This window comes from Stegodyphus dumicola, chromosome X2, assembly GCF_044657685.1.
Source record: "Stegodyphus dumicola isolate Sdum_Otavi_A_Nest chromosome X2, ASM4465768v1".
In the NCBI taxonomy this organism is placed as follows: Eukaryota; Metazoa; Arthropoda; class Arachnida; order Araneae; family Eresidae; genus Stegodyphus; species Stegodyphus dumicola.
This window is the reverse complement of record NC_140781.1, coordinates 75,062,084-75,083,080: the sequence shown is the minus strand read 5'-3', so window position 1 is coordinate 75,083,080 and position 20,997 is coordinate 75,062,084. Positions and strand designations below refer to the sequence as shown.

The 20,997-nt window shown below is 34.6% G+C and overlaps 1 protein-coding gene across 1 annotated transcript in view; it reads left to right on the top strand.

Moving 5' to 3' along the window:
* LOC118192326 (N-acetylneuraminate (7)9-O-acetyltransferase) overlaps positions 1–20,997 on the top strand; it is an 80,564-nt gene that overhangs the window by 37,451 nt on the left and 22,116 nt on the right. Inside the window, exons 8-10 of the mRNA XM_085809717.1 lie at positions 16,357–16,441; positions 16,602–16,710; positions 17,815–17,904. Coding sequence (XP_085665843.1) covers positions 16,357–16,441; positions 16,602–16,710; positions 17,815–17,904 — 284 coding nt within the window. The remainder of the gene's footprint in view (positions 1–16,356; positions 16,442–16,601; positions 16,711–17,814; positions 17,905–20,997) is intronic.

Here is a 20,997-nt window from a genome sequence, read left to right as displayed (position 1 = left end):
ATGTTAATATATTAAGTGGTAAGCATGAGTATGTAGATTGTTGTAAAAAGTTTTGGTCAATATATATTTTTTCAAGGAATTCTTATTCACAGATTCTAATAGAATTTGTGTTTTGGAAAGTAGTGGCAGGCTTTTTAAACATTTACCCAATAGCTAATTCGAAATATTATTTGCATAAATTAAAAATCAAGAGTATTTCTAGTACATTAAATTGTTTCTCTATTATTGTTAGATTAAGTCATGAAACTGCATGTGAGTATTATTGATATATTTTTAGCATTTGGATACACATTGTTATGAATTTTATATTTAAGTAGGTAAGTTCAGTAGAATTATAATTAAAATTGTATTTTTCTGTGTAATGTTATGCGAGACAAATTTTTAAGAAAACGCTATACTTGAAAAGTAAGAATGCAGGGGCACATGCATTTAGCATTGAGTAAATGGGTATTGGTAATTTGTATTGAGATTGAACAAATGTAATTGACCACAATGTTAGCTGTAATTCCACCCTTGTATTGCTTTCCAGTAATTTTAAAAAGCAGAAATTACTAGAAATATCTCACAATTGGTTGAAAACTATTTGAGACCGAAGAATAGGCATCTCCTCTCAGTTGTTTTGTTGTCGTTGTTGCGAGATGCTTAGTTAGCTGCTGCTGTTATTGTTGTGAATTCAGCATGAGATCCGATTAGCTTTTTCTTTAGATGCACTTTTTATTGTGTTTTGTTTAAGGTTATTAATAGTTTGTAGTGTAACTACTGATTATACTGTGAACACTTATATGAATATTTCTGTGAAAAATTCCACAGTTCTGAAATATTTCTTTAGAAAAAAATAAATTTTTATTAACTTATCATTGAACTTATACATTCAATCTGTTATGAACTCATAAGCACATAACAATATGAATTACTTGTGAGAAAATGCTTGTGGTACTCCAAATGCCAGAGCTAGGACAAGGGACTCTGGACTATTCCCCAGAGGCAAGTAAGGTATTTCCTGCTGGGAAAATAACAGGTGTGCCAGTATGCAAGATTACCTACAGATATTTTTAAATTAAAAAAAAATTATATTATGGTTATTAACTTTAAAAGTTGGAACCTATCAATAAGTATTAAAAGAACTTTGTTTTATAAACTATCCAGATGAATTAGAAGCATCAATAACATTAATTTATTCTCATAAGTACTGAACTTTTGCAGTATTGTAACACTGTTTTCTAACATAAGATTTAGTCTTGGAATTAACACACTTGTGCACACATTAAAAGTTATTCTTGGAATTTGTGTTTGTTTACACTGACATATCCAGCTTCACAAGACTAAACTTGTATAGACGCTACCATACTGTCCAAAGTCCACCAACTGAAAATGGATGGTTATGTAACTAACTATTAGAGTTTCTCCATCTTCATCAGTAGATTTTTGCAGTTCAATAAATGAAAATATCTTTTTATTTCATCTTCATCAGTTTCACATTCTGAATTGCTGTCATTGGAAACTTCATCAAAATCGTGAAGGAGTTAATTAAACCTTTTTCCTCTGCTACATGACAGTAGCAAAACATAGCTAAATATGGGCAAAGAAGTAGCATCCATTGGGTCCTAGATGAGTCGGAAAGTGTAGTTTTAAACTAGGGAGAAGTTAAAAATGTGTTCCTTTCTTTCAAACAATCAAATTTCATCAGTTATCAATAAGCTTTAAAAGTATTGCTCTGTTTTATGTTAGAAAGCTGTATTTGAATGGTGATACTTATCTATAGTCATAAAATTGAAATTATGTGTAATTAATTGAAATTATTTTTTAGACTAAGTTTATTCTTCCTCTTGTCTCCGTGTGTGTTTTAAGAAATTGTTTAAAACTGGCCCTTTAATTTGAAATAATTGGCAAAACTGATGAAAACACATGTTGCTTCTGAGCAACCATAAGAAATAAAGGATTAGCCACTGTTTTATGTAATCTGATTGATTGATTATGTAATTTCAAAATGATAATTTTGCTATTTAACTCTATTCTTATTTTTGCAAAAGTTTAAATTGCAATTCAGCACATGAAATCTTGCTAATTGAACTATGCTGTATGAAAGGAAATTTAAAAAAAAGTTAAGATATCAAAAGGTTACCTGTAGCAGGTCTATTGTGAAGATGATGTGGATGATGGAGATTCTTATTTCTGTTACACGTTTGCGTAATTTTCATTAGATGACTATACATTGCTTAGAAACTGTCTGTTGACTTTAACACCCTCATTAAGGTCACTACATGAATATTTGGAATTCATTTTCAAGTTTAAAAATTCCTTTACTGTTGATATTGTTACGGTTTTTTATTAGTTTGCTATTTTTATTAGAATTGTTATTAAATTGTTTCATTTCTCCATGCAATGCTGCACGCAACAAGTTTTAAGAGAAAGCTGCACCGAAAAAAGTAAAAATACAGGAGCATGTGCATTTAACATTTAATACATAGATATCTCATAATTGTGTTCTTTTGCTATCCAGAAAAATCGAGAAAATACCAAAATGTTCTCATGCATGATTAAAAATCTTATAAAAGCCAGATCAAAACATTTCAGTTCAGTTGTTTATTAGTTGTTTACTTAGCTCTTGTTGATTGTAGCGGATTTCCGGTGAGACCAGATTAGTGTATACTATTTAATGTTTTAGTAGTTCAAAATATAATTACTCTGAGATATTTAATACTGTACGAATATCTCTGAGGAAATTTCAGCATTTTGTTTTATTTCTTGCGATAGGAATAAGTTTTATTAACTTTTTATCCATTTGTGCTTTCAAACCATTATGAACCCATACACACACAACACTTTTTGGTGTCAGAAGTGGGATATTGAATGCCAGTCACAAGAGTGATGGGAAAACAGTTAGGGCAATTCATGGCAGCCTTTGCTGCATTTAAAGAAGACATGAAAGATTCTGTTAAAGACAAAATGAGGCTGTTAAAGAGGAGATGGAAGCTGGCCAAAAGTCTGTTAAAGAAAAGATGAAAATCTTCAGGAAAACATTGAAGCAAGACAAGAAGAGGTGAAAAGAGAAATTACTTGCATAATAGAAAATAAAATTGAGGCTATGGAAAGCAGAATAGACAAGGTTGAAAATAAAGTTGGACAAATTGAAAAAAAAAAGTTTCTTCTGTCAAAGAACAAATAGAAGAGAGAGTTTCTGTTGTGGAACAACAAATTGAAGGAAGTGTTTTTGCCCTCCAATACCAAATCGAACAAGAAATTGATGGCAGGGTTTCAGCAGTTGCAAAAGAAATTGATATTTTAAAGAAGTTCATAGCAATGGCAGGGAGCAATTTTGAAGGCTTCAAAGTTTTACCTGTGCCTGCTCGTTCCTCTCTGAAGCTATCCACTTATGATTTAAAAGAGCTCCTGGTAAGAATATAAGGACACAGTTTTCTATAGTGGCAGAACCAAATAGATGGGATCCCCAAGCTAAGGCCTGTCATCTTGCCTCTTCTCTGAGAGCAGATGCAGCGGATATTCTTCAGATTGTTCTTGAAAACAAAACCCTAGATTTATTTCTGGCGCATTGGAGCTGCGCTTTGGGGAGAAGTGTTTAAAAGGCTACAGCAGGCTTCAATTAAAATTCCATGAACAGAAGCCAATAGAAACGTTCCAGGAGCTCGCCATGGATGTTGAAAGACTATCCCACCTCGCCTTTTCGAAGTGCCTGACAGAAACAAGGAAAATCCTGTCCCTGCAATACTTGATCAACAGTATCCAGGATCCTGAAATACAGAAAGCTCTGCGAATGGTGAAGGTGAAGGACATAAAAAGTACTCCAGTATACACCATGAAATATGAGGCAGCCCAGCAAGCAATTAATAGAGATCGCTACCCAGCCAGAGCTGTGCGAGTCCATGAGCCAGTGGATCAAATGATGGCTCGTTTAGATGATTTATCCAGACAAGTCAATGATTTGATACGGAGTATAAGTGAGAACGGACTGGCTCTAAGATGTTTGAGATGTGGTGCTGAAGGTTACATACAGCAGCATTGCAGAACACCCCAGGACAAGGAAAATACAACAGATGATTTGACCATACAAGTCAGTGCCTTGTGACGGAATAGGAGTGAAAAGAAATCAATCCTAAAGTGCTGGAATTGTGATGTTGGTGGCCACATATGAAGGAACTGCAGAACACCCCAGAGCACGAAAATAAGACAGACGATTTAAACAGACAATTAAATGCCATGAGATGGAAAAGGAGTGGCCAGAGACCAAAATGCTGGAACTGCGGAGCTGAAGGCCATGTACAAAGGAACTGCAGAATACTCCAGGGTATGGAAAATAAGACCATTTTCCAGCAATGACGTAGGAAACAAATTAATGATCATATCGCAGAGCGGAGTTTGAAGGATAGTGAAAAACCCTGCTTTAAAGCGCTCAAGATTTCTGCAGTGAGTGGCAAGAGTAATGGACTATCCATCAATGGGCATATTGATGGAATTCCTTGCAATATGATCATTGACACAGGAGCTAATGTTACCATCAATCGGAAAGATTTAGCTCAACAGTTTGAAGATAAACTCATTTGGACACCTTCCTGTGTTATCCTCCTGATTGCGTCTGGTGATGAAATCGACATAGCTGGGAAGTTAAATATGAACATCACGTTTGGAAGTGCTGCCTACTATCATATGGCGTATGTGGCAGATATTATTACAGATCCTTGCATACTCGGATTGGACTTTTTAAGGAAATACAAATTTTCATTGGACTTCAAAAACAACAGACTGCTTTCAGCATCAGAGGATATCACTATCCATCATCAGAAGAGATCCTCACCTGGAAATGCTGACGTCTTGTCTGAAGGATCATGCTCAGAAAGCTCCCAAAATCATACTAGTGTGTAAGAGAAACACTAGACTAGTGGCTGTTCTCCATCCTAAATGCTCGTCAGTTGTGATCTTTTGTTTGGTCGCCCTCTGAATGTGCCTTCTTAGCCTGAAGAATACATTCAAGATCTCCAGGCCCAGTTTTAAGTGATGCAGAACTTTCCACGAGAGTAAGTCAACTTGGCGACGGAGAAGATGAAGACCTGATACAACACCAGACCTACTGGACATCGATTCAACAAAACATTCAGACAAGGTGTGGTTGTGGAATCCGACTTGATGAAAAGGACTCTGTCCTAAATTACAGTCACCTTGTGATGGTCCGTACACAGTCGTAAACAGGCTGAGCGATGCCGTGGTTTGGATCCATAAGTCATCAAAATCTAAGCCTAAAGTCGTTCATTATGACAGGTTAGCTCCTTACTTTGGCCATAGTACGTAGGGTATATAATTGTAAATAGTATTCTAAATACTGTAATTTCTGGAAGAAAGGCCACATCAACGTAAACCCCGCACTCGAGAAAAAATGGCGGGGAAAAAATTAAAATTACACAGAAACGCAGCATCAGCGTAAACGCAGCAATAGATTAAATTGCGCGTGACATCGTCGTGGGCCGTATAGATGGAAAATCCCAACCTATTTCCTGATATATGACATATAAGTTAAGAAAAATGCATGAAATGAAACCATAACTCAAAAATAAATTAAAGGTAAGAAATGTTGAAAATATATTTACGTTCACGAATATACTTATATTTACCCACTAAAGAAGTCCATATTTGTAATACTCAGATTATATTATAAAAAATGTTGCAACAACGAAATATTAAATTTGGATTACAAAAGGAAATTTCAAATTTTACTTACACAAGGAATTACAGCAAACTATGCATCATATGAAGCCATCAAAATCTTATTCTTATCTTTCTGAATTAAAAAGATTTAGTAAATCCTGATCTAAGTCCAAGTCTTCCAGATCGTCACATTCATCGTTTGGGTTTATAGTATCTTTATCTAAAGGTACAATTTCATCTTCTTTGAATCCTGCTATTATTGACGATGTTTTTACCGATTTCCGCGCATTTCCTACCCGCTTTGCAACTTCTTCATAAGATGCTCTACAAATTTTATCGCTTTTGGTATACGTATGCAATTCTTCACTCATTCAACACTCCCACCGCTTTCGGACTTCAGCTTTGAAAGATTTATTACCTGACAAATCTAATGGTTGTAAGATTTTTGTCAAACCACCAGGAATTATTGCTAGGGTCGTAGGCAATTTTTGACATCTGGTTTTCACTGACTCAAGTAAATGAGCACGCATGGAATCCATTATCAATAACCCTTTTGGTTGAAAAAAAGATCCCTTACAACGCTGCCAAATTTTTTGTAGCCACTCATGCATGATTGTTTCGCACATCCAGCCATTCTCATTTGCACAAATAATTACGTCATTAGGAAAATCTCCCTTCGGAATAGTTTTCCTTTTAAAAATGATCATCGGCTTTAGCTTGTCACCGTTTGCGGCACAAGCTAACACACATGTAAATGACATTCTTTCATGCCCCGTCGTAAACACAGATACAGTTTTTGCAACTGTTTCATCAACAGTTCTGTTTGCAGGAGAGTCGAAAGCTAACGGCGTTTCGTCCATATTTATTATCTGTGACCGAAGATTTTGTCAATAATATCTGTCACTTATTTTAGAAAAGATGCCTTTCTATCCTGCCAGTCCATTGGTAATTGTTGCCCGACTGTTGTTCTAGTAAGCACAGAAATATTTTTTCTTTTCATAAATCTGCTACACCAGCAAGGCCCTCCTTTGAAATCATTTATGTTCATTTGCTTTGGTATAAATTTTGCTTGTAAGCAAATTTTTACAGTCGAAATTGCCATTCCTTTTTTTCGTTGCTCCTTTATCCAGTTTGCAAGGTCATTCTCTAGATTCAGCACCTTACAGTACCACTTCTTTTGGCTCATTTCTGTTGTGGCATATTTTTAAGTTCTTCTTTTTCATTTCTCCAACGTCGAATACATCTCTCGTCCACTTCAAACTCTCGAGCTGCTGCTCTATTTCCAATTTGTTCAGCACGTGAAATTACATTAAGCTTAAAACCAGCAGTATAGCTTCTGTGCCATATAGGTACCATTTAAAAAAATTTTCCGCTCCCTTCTTACTTAAAAACTATCCAACAAGTACTTGTACCCAAACTGATAGGATCTGTATCTGCAGAATGCCAAAAAAATCGATTCAGGCTGAAGGGGAAATACGCCAGAGCTCGTTATTGCGAGGCAGGTGGAGCCGCGTTCGCCTTTGAAAAAAATTGCAGAAATGGCAGGAGTTGGGAGAGGATGGTTCCTGGAAGATTCATTGACTGGTAGAGGAGAGAGACTATTCAAAATGATGAGAATGCTGATTTGAAAGGGGGAAGAATGTTATTGTTCTGAGATCCCATTTAGGGTGAATAAGGCATGTAGGTCCGTTCAAGGGAAAGAATGTAAACAAAATAATGTTCGCAAAAAGCAACTGAGTGGTCTATGTACAATGACAAGGCCATCCAAACTATGTACAATGACAAAGTTATTCAAACTATGCACAATGACCAACGAAGGAAATATTTTATTTTTAGTGCACCTAAACGCCGCACCCGTGGAAAATTTAAGTTTTAAACGCGTAAATGCTGCGGCGTTTCTTCCGGAAATTCCGGTACTATAAGACCATAGTCCTTTTTGTTTCTAAATTTGTATTTGATTTGATTTAATTTGAATACAATACGTGCGCATATTGTATTAGATAGTATTTGATTTAAGTTACTGTGGCGGCTTGCCTACTACAACTCAACGCTGCCAGTCTGGTAACTCATTGCAACGAAAAACAAAATAATGTTTATTGTTAAGATATTACTAGCGATCTGTTTTTGTTATCGTAGTTGCTTGTCCTGCTATGTTTTATTTATTATTGTTTAAAATGGCTTATTATACAAATTATATTATTATATTAAAAGCAGCATGTAATTATCTGTGTTAAAAAATTGTACTATCATAATTGGTGACCCGGATTTTTTACGAATAGCAACCTGCAATGTTGCACGAATATGGAGTTTGTATGTCAAAATTCTGAGCAAAATAAGTTATCCAGTGTGATGAGATGCAAATAAGACATTTTACCTGTGATTTCAAGCATTGTGCCGAATTCTGGTGAGTCAACATATTTCTGTCATAAATTTAGCAGATATATGTACTGTCTGCTGACTTTGAGCTGCCAATTTTTCTGATTTAAAGTACCAAGAAACTGTGTCACTATATACATATTGATTATTTTTCTGCATTGTGCATATTTGATTGATCTAAGATGGTTGACAACGATGCTGCTTCACAATTGGTGCAAGTGGCAGTTAAGCCACCACCTTTTTGTCAGCGAGACCCATTATTATGGTTCATTCAACTGGATGTGCAGTTTAAATTGAGTTAGTTACATTACTGCCGACGAAACTCAATTTTATACAGCGATCACCGCGTTAGAATCAGAGGTACTGCAATCAGCTCATGAAATAATTTTGAGTCCACCGGCGATGAATAAATACGAATCTTTAAAAAAAAAATTTAATTTCTGTTTATGAAGAATCCGAGACAGTTAAAATCAAGAAGCTTTCACAAGATTTACACTTGGGTGATTATAAGGCCTTCTCAATTGCTGTCTAAAATATCAGACTTAGCCGCTGGTAATGTAACAGATAACATTCTTAAAATATTATGGATGAATAGACTCCCATCTAACATGCAAGCCATTTTAGCGGCCAGTAGAGAGCCACTTAAAAAGCTCCCCGAAATTGCTGATGAAATTCAGGAGCTAGCCATTCCAGCCCGAATACACACAGTGCAGGCTCCTGGTCCAGGTATTTGGCGTTACAGGCTCAAATTGATGAGTTGTCCAAAGAGGTTGCTCAGTTAGTAGCCATCCAAGCTCTGAACCTTTTCAGCGCAACCGCTGAACATCACGTGGTCGAAATACACGTCGTAACCCCCTGAGGTAATATGATGAAAGCCCCCCTTCGGGTATTTGTTTTTAACCACCACAAATTTGGAAACAAGGCAAACAAATGGCGCTCACCATGTCGTTCTAATTACCAGGATAACGAGAAGGGCCATCGCTCGGAGTCGTGAACGAGAGCAGCCGGAATTTTGCATGCCATTTCGTCATCCATAAGAATTCAGGCTTAAGGCTTCTTGTAGACACCGGGGCTGATGTTTCTGTCGTTCCACCACATTTTCGCACGCTCTACCAAGTTACAACTTTATGCAGCAAATGGAACTCCCATTCAAACTTTTGGTGAACGCCTGATATCTGTTGATTTAGGATTGCGTTGCAACTTCCAATGGCCATTCATTATTGCTACTATTTCAAGTCCTATTATTGAGGCTGACTTTTTACAAAAATTCTGTTTGCTTCTTGATCTTAAGAATCACCGTTTGATAGATTCCACATCCAACTTAACTTATCCAGGAGTAATTCTGTCAGGATTTGAGCATTAAAGTGATTTCAGGTAACTCCCCATGGCATCAACTTCTCAGAAAATTCCCTACAATCCCGTGCCCAATTATGGGGATTTCCGAACCCACGCACAATGTACTCTATTATATTGAAACTACCAGACCTCCAATTGCTTTTAAACCAAGACACTTATCTCCGAACAAACTTAAAAGCTGCCAAAGAGGAATTTCAATACATAATGGAACAGAGAATTTGCCGTCCTTCAAAAAGTTCATGTGGCAGTCCATCTGGTTCAGAAACGAAATGGTAATCGGGGCCCATGTGGCGATTATCGCTAGTTAAATGCAGCTACAATTCCTGATTGTTACCCAGTTCCCCACATTCAAGACTGTATGCAAGCTTTAGAGGGAAAAGCTATTTTTACAACCCTTGATCTTGAGCGAGCGTATCACCAAGTGCCCGTTAACCCAGCTGATATTCCAAAAACTGCAGTTATTACACCTTTTGGACTATTTGAGTTTCCATTGATGACTTTTGACGCATGCAATGCTGCTCAAACGTTCCAATGCTTCATAAATCGGGTGTTAAACAGCCTCAACGTTTGCGTACCTTATTTTGATGACGTCTTAATCGCCTCCTCTTCAGAGCAAGAACACTTATCACATTTGAGAACAGTTTTAGAACGCTTTCAAAGTTATGATGTCAGTCTTAATTCTTCCAAATGCGTTTTTGGCCAACCAGCCTTTCTTGGTCATGAAATTTCCGCTGATGGCGTTCGACCCCTTCCAGAGTCACCGCTATCCGCGATATGCCCGAACCATCTACAGTGAAGGACTTAAGAAGATTTCTTGCTATGCTCAATTTTTATCAACGTTTCTTACCTCATGCAGCGACCATACAAGCACCTCTAAATTTTTTTTGGTTGGAAGCAAGAAAAATGATAAACATGTTATAACCTGGACCACAGAATCTCACAAAGCATTCCAAAAATGATTTAATTTCGGCAACAAATTTGCAGTATCTAAACCATTATCACTCTACGTTGACGCATCAACAATGGGTATAGGAGCAGTTTTACAACAGAGAGATCAAGAATTGTGGAGACCACTTTCATATTTTTCTAAAAAAACTCTCACCTGCACAAGCTAGATACAGCACTTACGATCGCGAATATTATGAATTTATGAAGTTGTCAAATATTTTTGACATATGCTAGAGGGACGCGTTTTCATGATCTACACAGATCACAAACCCTTAGCCTATGCTTTTCAACAGCATTCGGATAAAGCTTCTCCTCATCAAATGAGACACCTAGACTTCATAGGGCAATTTTCAACAGATATCTGTTATGTTGAGGGTTTGCAGAATATTGTTGCGGACACCTTGTCTCGTATTGAAAAACTAGCCATTCCTTCGCCAATAAACTTTGCTGCCCTTGTGGATGAACAACGCCGGGATTCAAAACTACAAACCCTCTTGAAAAGCAAATTTTCCAGCAATTTCAACTTGCAGCCTATGCAGCTGTCACCTGGAAAATCCCTTTTTTGTGATGTTCGGGATTCTAGATTTCGACCTTATGTTACCTCCAGGTTTCGCCATGCTAGTTTTAGTCAGCTACATCGTCTGTCACATCCTGGCATCAAGGCTTCGAGGAAACTGATACAGCAATGTTTCGTATTGCTTAGCATGCAGAAGGGCATAGCCAACTGGACACGTTCGTGCTTGGAATGCCAAAGATCTAACATTGTCAGACACACCACCAGCGAACTTAAAAATTTTAATTTGTGCTTATCTCGCTTCTGTCACATGCACCTGGACTTTGTTGGGCCATTGCTTCCTTCTAATAGATATTCCTATATTCTCACTTGCACTGATCGATTTACTCGCTGGCCCAAAGCCGTTCCTTTGGTTGATATGGTGGCAAAGGCATTTTACATCGTTTGGATTTCTCAATTCGGAGTTCCGGAACAAATTTCTACCGACCAGGGGCGTCATTTCAAGTCCCAACTCTTCACGTCACTAAGTAAGTACTTGGGCACTTACAAAGTGAGAACCACCCCCTACCATCCAAGTTCCAATGGAATTGTCAAGAGATTTCATCGCTCCTTAAAAGAATCAATTTGGCGCCACACTGCATTACAGTGGATTGATGTGTTACCTATTGTACTTCTAGGTCTGATTAGCATTAAAAGAGTATCTGAATGCCTCTTCTGCCGAACTGGTATATGGTACTAATCTCCATTTGCCTGGGGATTTCGTACATACAGCCAATCCATCTGCCTGCAACATAGATCCTGTTACATTCATGCATCAGCTTAGAAACTGCATGTCAAAATTGCGACCAGTTCCTGCCAGCGCTCATTGCAAACAAACTGTGTTCATGCATAAAGAACTTAGAAACTCACCTCATGTTTTTCTCAGATGCGATGCTTCAAAGCCTGCTCTCGCATCAGAATTTTTAGGGCCACATCAAGTGCTAGCTCGAAATGAAAAAACATTTAAAATTTTGGTCAACGAAAAACAAGTTGTCATTAGTATTGACCGTCTTAAGCCGGCATTTATCTGGACACCAGAAGCCACTAGAGCAAATGCGTCTTCACCATCACAAATTCCATCTCAAGATCCACATCTGTCTCCAATGGACTTCAGTGCAAGCTGTCCCAAGCCTTCGACAGAAACCACGACTTCCAACTTATCAGATGCTACGACAAGAACACACTCGGGTTGTGGAGTTCGCATCGACCCAAAGTATTTGTAAGGTATCGTTAACACTGGAGGGGGAGTACTCTTGATGGATGGATTATGGATTATTCAGTTATGGCAAACACAAGAGGGCTATCTGCCTAAAGGGAGGGATGCCGAGGACTTTCTAAGGGAAACTGGCTCGTATACACATTACACATGGGGAAAACCACGAAAACCCCCATGCAGCCAGCTCGTTTGCGGAATTTGAACCTCGAACCGAACTACCAATGTTCAGCGTCTTTACCGCTTGGCCGCTGGTGGGCCTGGGGGAGTACTGTGGCGACCTGCCTACTAAAACTCATCACTGACGGTCTGGTAACTCATAAACATAGTAATGAAAAACAAAATAATGTTTATTTTATTGTGAAGATATTATTAACAATCTGTTTTTTGTTATCATGGTTGCTTCTCCAGCTACGTTTTATTTATTATTGTTCAAAACGGCTTATTATACAAATTAAATTATTTTATTAAAAGCAGCGTGTAATTATTTGTCTAAAAAAATTGTACTACCATTATTAATTATTGCAGTTATTGTTTATGGTTTTTTTAAATTTTAATGTAATGTTTATTGTTGCCTTAGTTGTATGTTTGCCTTCCTATCCAGGGATTGTACTGCCCGGGACGTGGAGTCCTTGGGAAGGGGGCAGTGTTACGGTTTTTGTATTTACTTTGTTATTTTTAGTAGAATTGGTATTAAATTGTTTCATTTCTCCATGCAATGCTGCACGCAACAAGTTTTAAGAGAAAGCTGCACCGAAAAAAGTAAAAATACAGGAGCATGTGCATTTAACATTTAATACATAGATATCTCATAATTGTACTCTTTTGCTATCCAGAAAAATCAAGAAAATACCAGAATGTTCTCGTGCATGATTAAAAAGCTTATAAAAGCCGGATCAAAATATCTCAGTTCAGTTGTTTACTTAGTTCTTGTTGTTGATTGTAGCGAATTCAGGGTGAGATCAGATAGGCTTGTTATGCTTTGCATTGAGTTCTATTTAACGTTTTAGAAGTACAAAATATAACTACTGTGAGGTATTGTGATATTGTACGAATATCTCTGAGGAAATTTCAGCATTCTGATTTATTTCCTGTGATAGGAATAAATTTTATTAACTTTTTATCAACTTGTGCATTCAATCCATAACGAAACCGTATGTACGCAGCAATATTTATAATTGACCTCTTTCTGGATTCAAATGATGTACGTAGTTGAAAAAGTCCTTTCTACTAGAGGTGATGCATTTAGTGGGAAAACTGATGGCTAAGCTATTTTTGGAGATGAATAAAAGTATTTTGAGAAAATATGCTTTTCATCAAAACTATTTAGCAGCTCGTACTCTGTTCAAAACTACATCTTTACATTTCCCCATCTGATATGTAAGTGAGAGTGTAAACATAATCTCGTGGTTTTAATTATATTTCACTTACAGTTTTAGTTTCAATAGGTCTAATATTTTTTTCTTTTTGTTAAAAAAAGTAAGAATTTTTTGGTAAGTTTGTGATTTTCATTGCATAAGACATGTGATTAATGTTTAATGAGTGTTTTTATTGTAATTTTTGAGAGGCACCATAGAGAATGTATACTAGAAAAATATTAGAGACTTGTTTATTGAATAATATGATTATATGAAAATTTTGAGAAATGTTATATATTTGTCTCTGAGGGGATGTAAATGATTCCTATTCATGATTGTCTCCTAATAAAAGTATGTAAATTTGTCAATGAAATGTTTCCTTCTGATTAGATGTCTTTACTCTTCCACGGGATGAAGTCTTTAATACAATGCCTAATGTGTAATAATAGTATTCCTAATGTGTGGTAGTGAGACCATTGTGTGAAATAATGCCACTGAAGAATTTAGGTAGGATGTAGATAATTAAATACAGCTTGTGGTTTCTTTCTTTCTTTTTTTTTTTTTTTTGAAATGTTGGTGAAACATTCAGGGAACCCACATTTTGAAGCTACATCAGAGGTTCCTAATAAAACCTGGGGAAGGGAGAGGAACTCTGTAAGGAAAACATACATACATGTAAAAAAAAATAGAATATTGTTTCCAGATGTAAAAATCTCTCGTTAAAAGTTGTTTTTGAGCAGATCATATTAAAATCTGTAATTAAGCCTTCATTTAGTTTTTAGCTATTTTTAAACATATTTTGGTTCTTGTGTCTTATCTGCTATGATCAAGTGCATTTGATGTCGAAATAACTGATTATAATCTGGAGATTTCATTTGGTAGACTCCAGTTTCTCTTTATGTCAATAATGCAAATTTCTTGAAAGTAATTGTTCCAGTCTGTGAAAGATTTATCCACCATATCCAGTTAATATAGTACACAATTAAGACACAATAACACGCTGAACAAATACTAATTCAGAAGTCAAACAACAAAAAGTCATTGAGTTCCATATGCAAGGACCCCATTCCGGATATGAATTCCTGGGGTATTTATAGGATTCCTTGCCAGTGTGGTTTAATTTACATTGCCCAAACTAAGAAAGCCTTAAAATTTCACATCAAGGAACATGAGGCATATGTTGGAAAAAAGGAAACGCAGAAGTCTTCTGTTGCCCAACATTGTTGGTCCGAAAATCACACTTTCAATATTTCTGCTGCCAAAATTATTCAAAAAACATCTTCCATTGGAGAACTGGATTTTCTAGAGGCATTTCACATTCCAAAAAATCTTTCTGTTCTAGTTAACGATTCTAATTCCAATCTATCTTTGCCTTTAAAGAAATTATGTTTTAGTTCTGGTTTCATCAACAGATGGCGCCACTATCTTATTTTCTGTCCAGGCTTTCTTGTCTTATCTGATCATTGTATCCTATCTCGTTCATTTGCGCTTTTGCAGCTGACGATGGTGGTTCGGTAAAACCATCGAAACTAGTCCTGTGAAAATTTCAAAATATAACGCTGTTTTTTTGTTGTTTGACTTCTGAAATAGTACACCATGTTAGTATAGTTTAATTGATGTTAATTCCTAGTACCAACAGTAAATAAATCATACAGCTGTTGATTAAGTTTTCTTCAAGTCGGTTTCTTAGTCTCATTTTAACAATCTCTCTACACTATGCAATGTTGCATTTCTACAACTTATTTTCTTTTGGGATTTCATTGCATGAAAATTAGAATTATCTGGATCTCTTGGGAGTATTCTACAATCTAGGAAAAAATCTCCTAACTTCAGTTTAATTATTTGATAAATACAAGAAATCAGTTTAAAAATAAAAAAACGAAAACATGTTGAAGAATCAAACAACTATTACAACAATACTGAACATATGCTTGAAAGATTATGGAAGAGATTAAGGACATGTTTGCAACATGGAGGCAAATATTTGTTGACAATTTAGCACCATTACACTAGCATCAGATGAAATTGCTAATAATGGATAAGACACACATATTTATACTTTTTTTTATCAAATTTTCTCATTTATCATCAACTTAAATATGTTTGTTTTAATCATTCTTTAGCCTAAAACAAGATTCTAGTAAATGAAAGAAGAAATTTTTATTGATTTTCTGACTGGAGTAGAAAAATTATAGTATAAGTAAAATTATTTTCCCTATTTCATTCATTATTCTTTTTAGCTCATATAACTGTAGTTTTAATCTTGCGCAAATTTTATTAGTGCTAGAAAAGTGTATTTCCAACCAAAACTACTGTAGGAATTTTACTGCAGTTGGAATCTTTTTAAGTCTTACTTCCAAAATGTGTTTTATTATTGAGAAATAACTTTTAAAATCAAATTTCAGATGACGTTTTCAAGAAGGAACCGTTTGAACCATATTATTTCAAACTAAATCATATAAAAAGACAGATGGATTCCCCCTTTCCCAGTAAATTGAACTAAATGGCAATAGCTTGCAAAACAGAATTGGGTTGTATTTATTTTCATCATTCAGAAGTTCATTTTGTCACATTAATAATAAATCTCTAAAATTATTAATGATTGAAGTAATGTAAGTGTATCATTTGCGTTATGGAAAAACCATTTGACAGTGATCAATATGAAATGGTAAATTTTAAAAGGGTTTATTAAGCTGTTACTGTAAACCACTTATAATAAACCCCTTTGGCTTTTCCCCCCTCCCCCAAGAAAAGAAAAATAGGTAAATTAAAATGGAGAGTTAAGGGACTATTGCAAATTAAAGTTAGAATTTTGCTTTACATGTATTTTTTAGCCCTTGTTAATTAGTGCTTTCTTATATTCACATTAAAGTTTTTATACGTGGCTTTATTTTCAGGGAAAAAAGAAACATCATTTTATGAATTATGCACATCCCTTGCTCGCCTTGGTATTGTAATGGCTTATTTTTTTCTATGTGACAGGTAATATTTATGTATATTTTTTATTATAAAATATTTTAAAAAGATAGGTACTTAGATTATTGTCATCACTTACATTCCTTACCATAATTTATCCTTAAATATGATATTTTACTGCCGGTGAAAAAGTATGTTAAATTCAAACGAAATGCTTTTCTTTCAGGACTAATTTTTTCATGAAAGAAAACAAGTACTTTACGTATACAACTTTTTTCCTGCCTTTAGGATACCTTTTTGCTCTTGGGTTATTTTTTACTGAGGAAAGTCAGTTTGTAAGTTTACAATTTACTACAATAACAAAGCATGATATTTATCATACTGTTAATATTGCAGATGATATAAAATTTCATGTTATGGTTGAAAATGGTCTTGCATAGTTGATTTCACTATATTTTATATTGTAATGTATGTATCCCTTAAAGCTGCAGTTCTCAACCTTTTTTCTTTTATGTACTTCATAATGAAACTTTGTTAATTATACAGTGCTGAAACCTTTTTCAGAACCTATGACTCCTGTTCAGTATTTTCGCAGTATCCCTTACAGAGGTATCATTTTAATACCATAAAATTAAACTGCAATGAATAAAGTCAGAAAAATATTATAAATTTTTCATTTTCAAAGAATGATAATTTTGAGGCTGCTTTAAAGAAATCTTCATTGAATGGGCTGAAATCCAACTGTCTTTCTCACTTCATTTATGTAAATAAAGTTTGAACAAATTCAGAGGTCTTTTAAGTAAGTTATTACTCTTTGACTTTTTTGTAAAGTGTCTGAAATGCTTTGGTCTGATTTTTTTCCAGTATATGTTTCTCTCAGATCTAGTTCTTAGCTTAAAATAAGTGTTTTCAGAAGTTTTGAAAACATTAATTAAACTGTTTGGTAATCCTAAACTGAGTTTAACTCAAGTTTATTCTACATTTAAACTGACTTGCATATCAAAGTTTAGAAAAAGATATACTATATAACCCACTTGATGATTCAATCAATACTGAAAATACAGTTAGCTACCAATCACTACATATGATATGCTGTGACAGAGCAGGGAAAATGTGACTACATAAATTGTATAAGAAGGCGGGTCATTTGACAGGTGTTGGGAAAACTAGGTGTAGTTGAAAAAATTTTGGTCAGTAATACTCTCATCTGGAATAGTCAAAACTGCTTTTTTTTTTTAATGAACTGGAAAATTTAAATTGTCTAAATATTTTGATTATTATCAACATTTATTATAAAACTTTTTTTTTTTTTTTTTGCCTGTCCATGCATACCACAGGTTGGGAACTGTTGCCTTAAATGTATCAGTAGAAGTCTTAAGCTTAAAGTTTTGTTGTGCTAGCAGATATCATAATTGAAATAATGTATTTTATTTTTCTAGACTCAGATTCTTCACAGAGATCAAACTAATGAGTGGAAAGGCTGGATGCAATTGGTAATATTAATTTATCATATGACTGGAGCAAGTCGTGTAAGTAAAAAATCTTCTGGTTAACAGGTAAAGTAAAATAATGCTATATGTCTATGTAGAATATTTTTGTGTATTCATGTAAGATTGTGCTGGTTCTTCAGTATGCCCTCATGCAAAAATAATATTTTGTTTTTAAAGCCTGAAATGTATAGCAGTGCCATAAGTGAAAAATAATAGGTTATTTGGGAACCTGTGTGGGTGTCAAGAGTATATCATAAATGTTTATTTTATGCTAAAGAAAAACTGATCATGCATAAACTAAGCTTTTTCTGCTTTGATGACTTTTCTTCTGTTGTTCCGAAGTATTTCTGATTTTGCATATGTAGAACTAAAAAGGTGGGAAAATCTGCTGACCTTCATTTACTTTGATTTCATTGACAAAAGCCTATACTTGTGCGGGTGCAGTTCAGTGGTAGAAAATATGATATGATAAGGAAAGGCCTGAACTTTGTAGCAGATAACTCTTAACTTGTGGACAATCGCTGAAGCCATGAAGTCTGCCATGCCAGAATTGTTAAATACCATGTTGCAGGCATATCTCTATAAGATTGCCAGCAGCATGCTGTAGATGGTAATAATCTTGTTTGGTGATGATGTTGGTACCTAGAAGTAACTGTTGTAAGGAATAAAGATTCTATTTATGAGTCGCCCTCAAAAAGGGGATCCTTTCTTGGCAAGCAGTTGCTAAATTTAATGAATTGCGTGACCTTAAGAACTGATGGTGCGCCTGGCATTCACCTCACTTTAATTTTAATATTAGCGACCCTTATGGTAAGCTTCTCTTTTTCTAGAGTTTAGGTAGTTTGCTAAAATTGGTTAATCTAATGAAAGATGCCAATTGGAGCCATGAAGGGTGATAAAACAGGTCTTGCTAGAGAGCTCTAAAGAGTATTTTGAATCAAGGAAATGGAATTATTTGATTTCTGTTTCATAAAGATAATTATTCTAGTCAGTGCATCACAATTAATGTGTGAAACACTGTTTACAAAACTTCAAAATATAAAACTAATTAAATGGAATTTATTCTCCAGTCTTGAATGAAGTAAGTAAATTATATATAAGTCGGAAATTTTACCTGAACAGAAATTAAGGCAGAAGTGATTCAAATTATCTGTTTTTTACAAACAAAACAAAAAATCTACTCAGTATTTTAAAAATTAGTATACACAAAATCTCGGATAAAACAACAGTTCTATTTTTAACCAGAGAGAAAGTTATAAAATGATAGAAAACGAGTACCTTCCAGTTAAACTATAAATGAAGTGTAATTATAATAATTAAATATATAGTATCATATGGACTAAATTATAATTAATGGATTTTGGGTAATTTAAAAGGTAGTCAGAAATGAATGCTAAGAGTCTGAACAGGGGGGGGGGAAATAATAAAGCTATAGGGAAGAATATTTCAGTTGAAAAAATAACTATAATTCAATCAAAAACATGCACAATCTGACATGAATAAAATATATTTTGAGTTTTCTAATTGTACAAGGATTAATGATTTAAACATAGCATGCAAAAAATAAACTGCCACGAGTTTCAATCCTGCACACCACTAGATAGAACCATTGAGTTAGCAAGCACATGACAAAATTGGATGAAAAAGATTAAGAACTAAACGCGTGTCAAAAATTTCTTGTGACAAATTGAAATGCAGAATTTCATGCATTAATTTGAGTAACATTAAAAATAAATGAAAAAATATGACACACCTATAGACTCCAGCTGTTACAGATTCTCAGTAGTTTCCACAGAAATTCCTTAAAATCTAAGCTACGGTAAATGCCCCCCCCCCCCGAAAAAAAAAGAAAAAAAAAAAAACATGACAGATTTTACTGAAAAGAGGGCACAGTAAATAGTATGCAAAATGGAACCAACTTTATTCATTCGATGATTAGCAAATTGCTCATGACATCATACAGCATGTGTTAAGTTAATGATCTTCATGGTTTTGAAGATTTTAATCTATAGATCATGGTTTGAAGAGTAGGTATTGAAGAGTTGTATTTTATATTTTGAAGAGTAGAAATATTATATTTTGAAGAGTAGAAAATGTCTGAACTTCTCTGTTCCTTCCTTCTGAAAAATATCTAGCAGTTTCTTTCACCTAAATTCAAAGGAAATAGACAACCAGTGCATAAGGATTAAGCTGCATTCAAGTCTTCGAACAAATTAGTGAAGAAAAATAAATGCATCCGCAGTTTCCTTGGTTAGGTTGTAGGGGTAGTTTTAGATTAATCTCTTGACGTGACTGTTTACAAAGACATTTAAATTGCATAGGAGTGAAAGAAATTGCTACTTGTTCTCTATGTATGCTTTGTGATATGAATAAAGACCATCTTGAAGACTACTCAGTTATGATAAAATATTATACTTATTGTACACTACAAGAGAGGAAATATTCAAAATTAATAAATGATGAAAATTATCATGAGTTCCCAATCAACCAGTAATCTTAAAATAAAAATAAATACATTGCATGGTAACCCAATTTTAAAAGTTATGATAAATGTTTTCTTCTTTTAAACTATTACCAGCAAATTACAATAACATTTGTACTTACGTCTTACTTGTGTAGGGCCAGTAAAAAACATCACGATTTTCACATATCATTATTTTTTAGAAGTTATTACATTAATTATTCAGATTATGCAAAATATTTCCAGAGACAAAACAGGTTCCACCATAATTTTTACCGCCCCTGAGTGTTCTTTCATAACAAAATTTACACAGTGATGATCATGAAACACGCGAGTATCCAGAATAATCCTTATAAATAAACTGACAGCAGAATATTGAACAAGGAAAATCACTGATACTCATCTGTTCTTGAATCTATTCAGATTATTTCTTGTAAGTATGAAGATTATTTTTTAAATAACAGCACATGGTAAATGTCAAAAATGGGAAGGCAAATTCTTAGCAGAAACACATTGTTCTTTGATGAATGCTCAAAGATAAGCATTCATCAAAGAACAATGCTCTTGCCTCAAAAACATAAATTGAGATGCATTCTTTGGTGTTTTTGAACTCATTATATTGTTGATTATAGCAGTAAAAATTGTAAGCTTAAGACTTTATTATAACATTA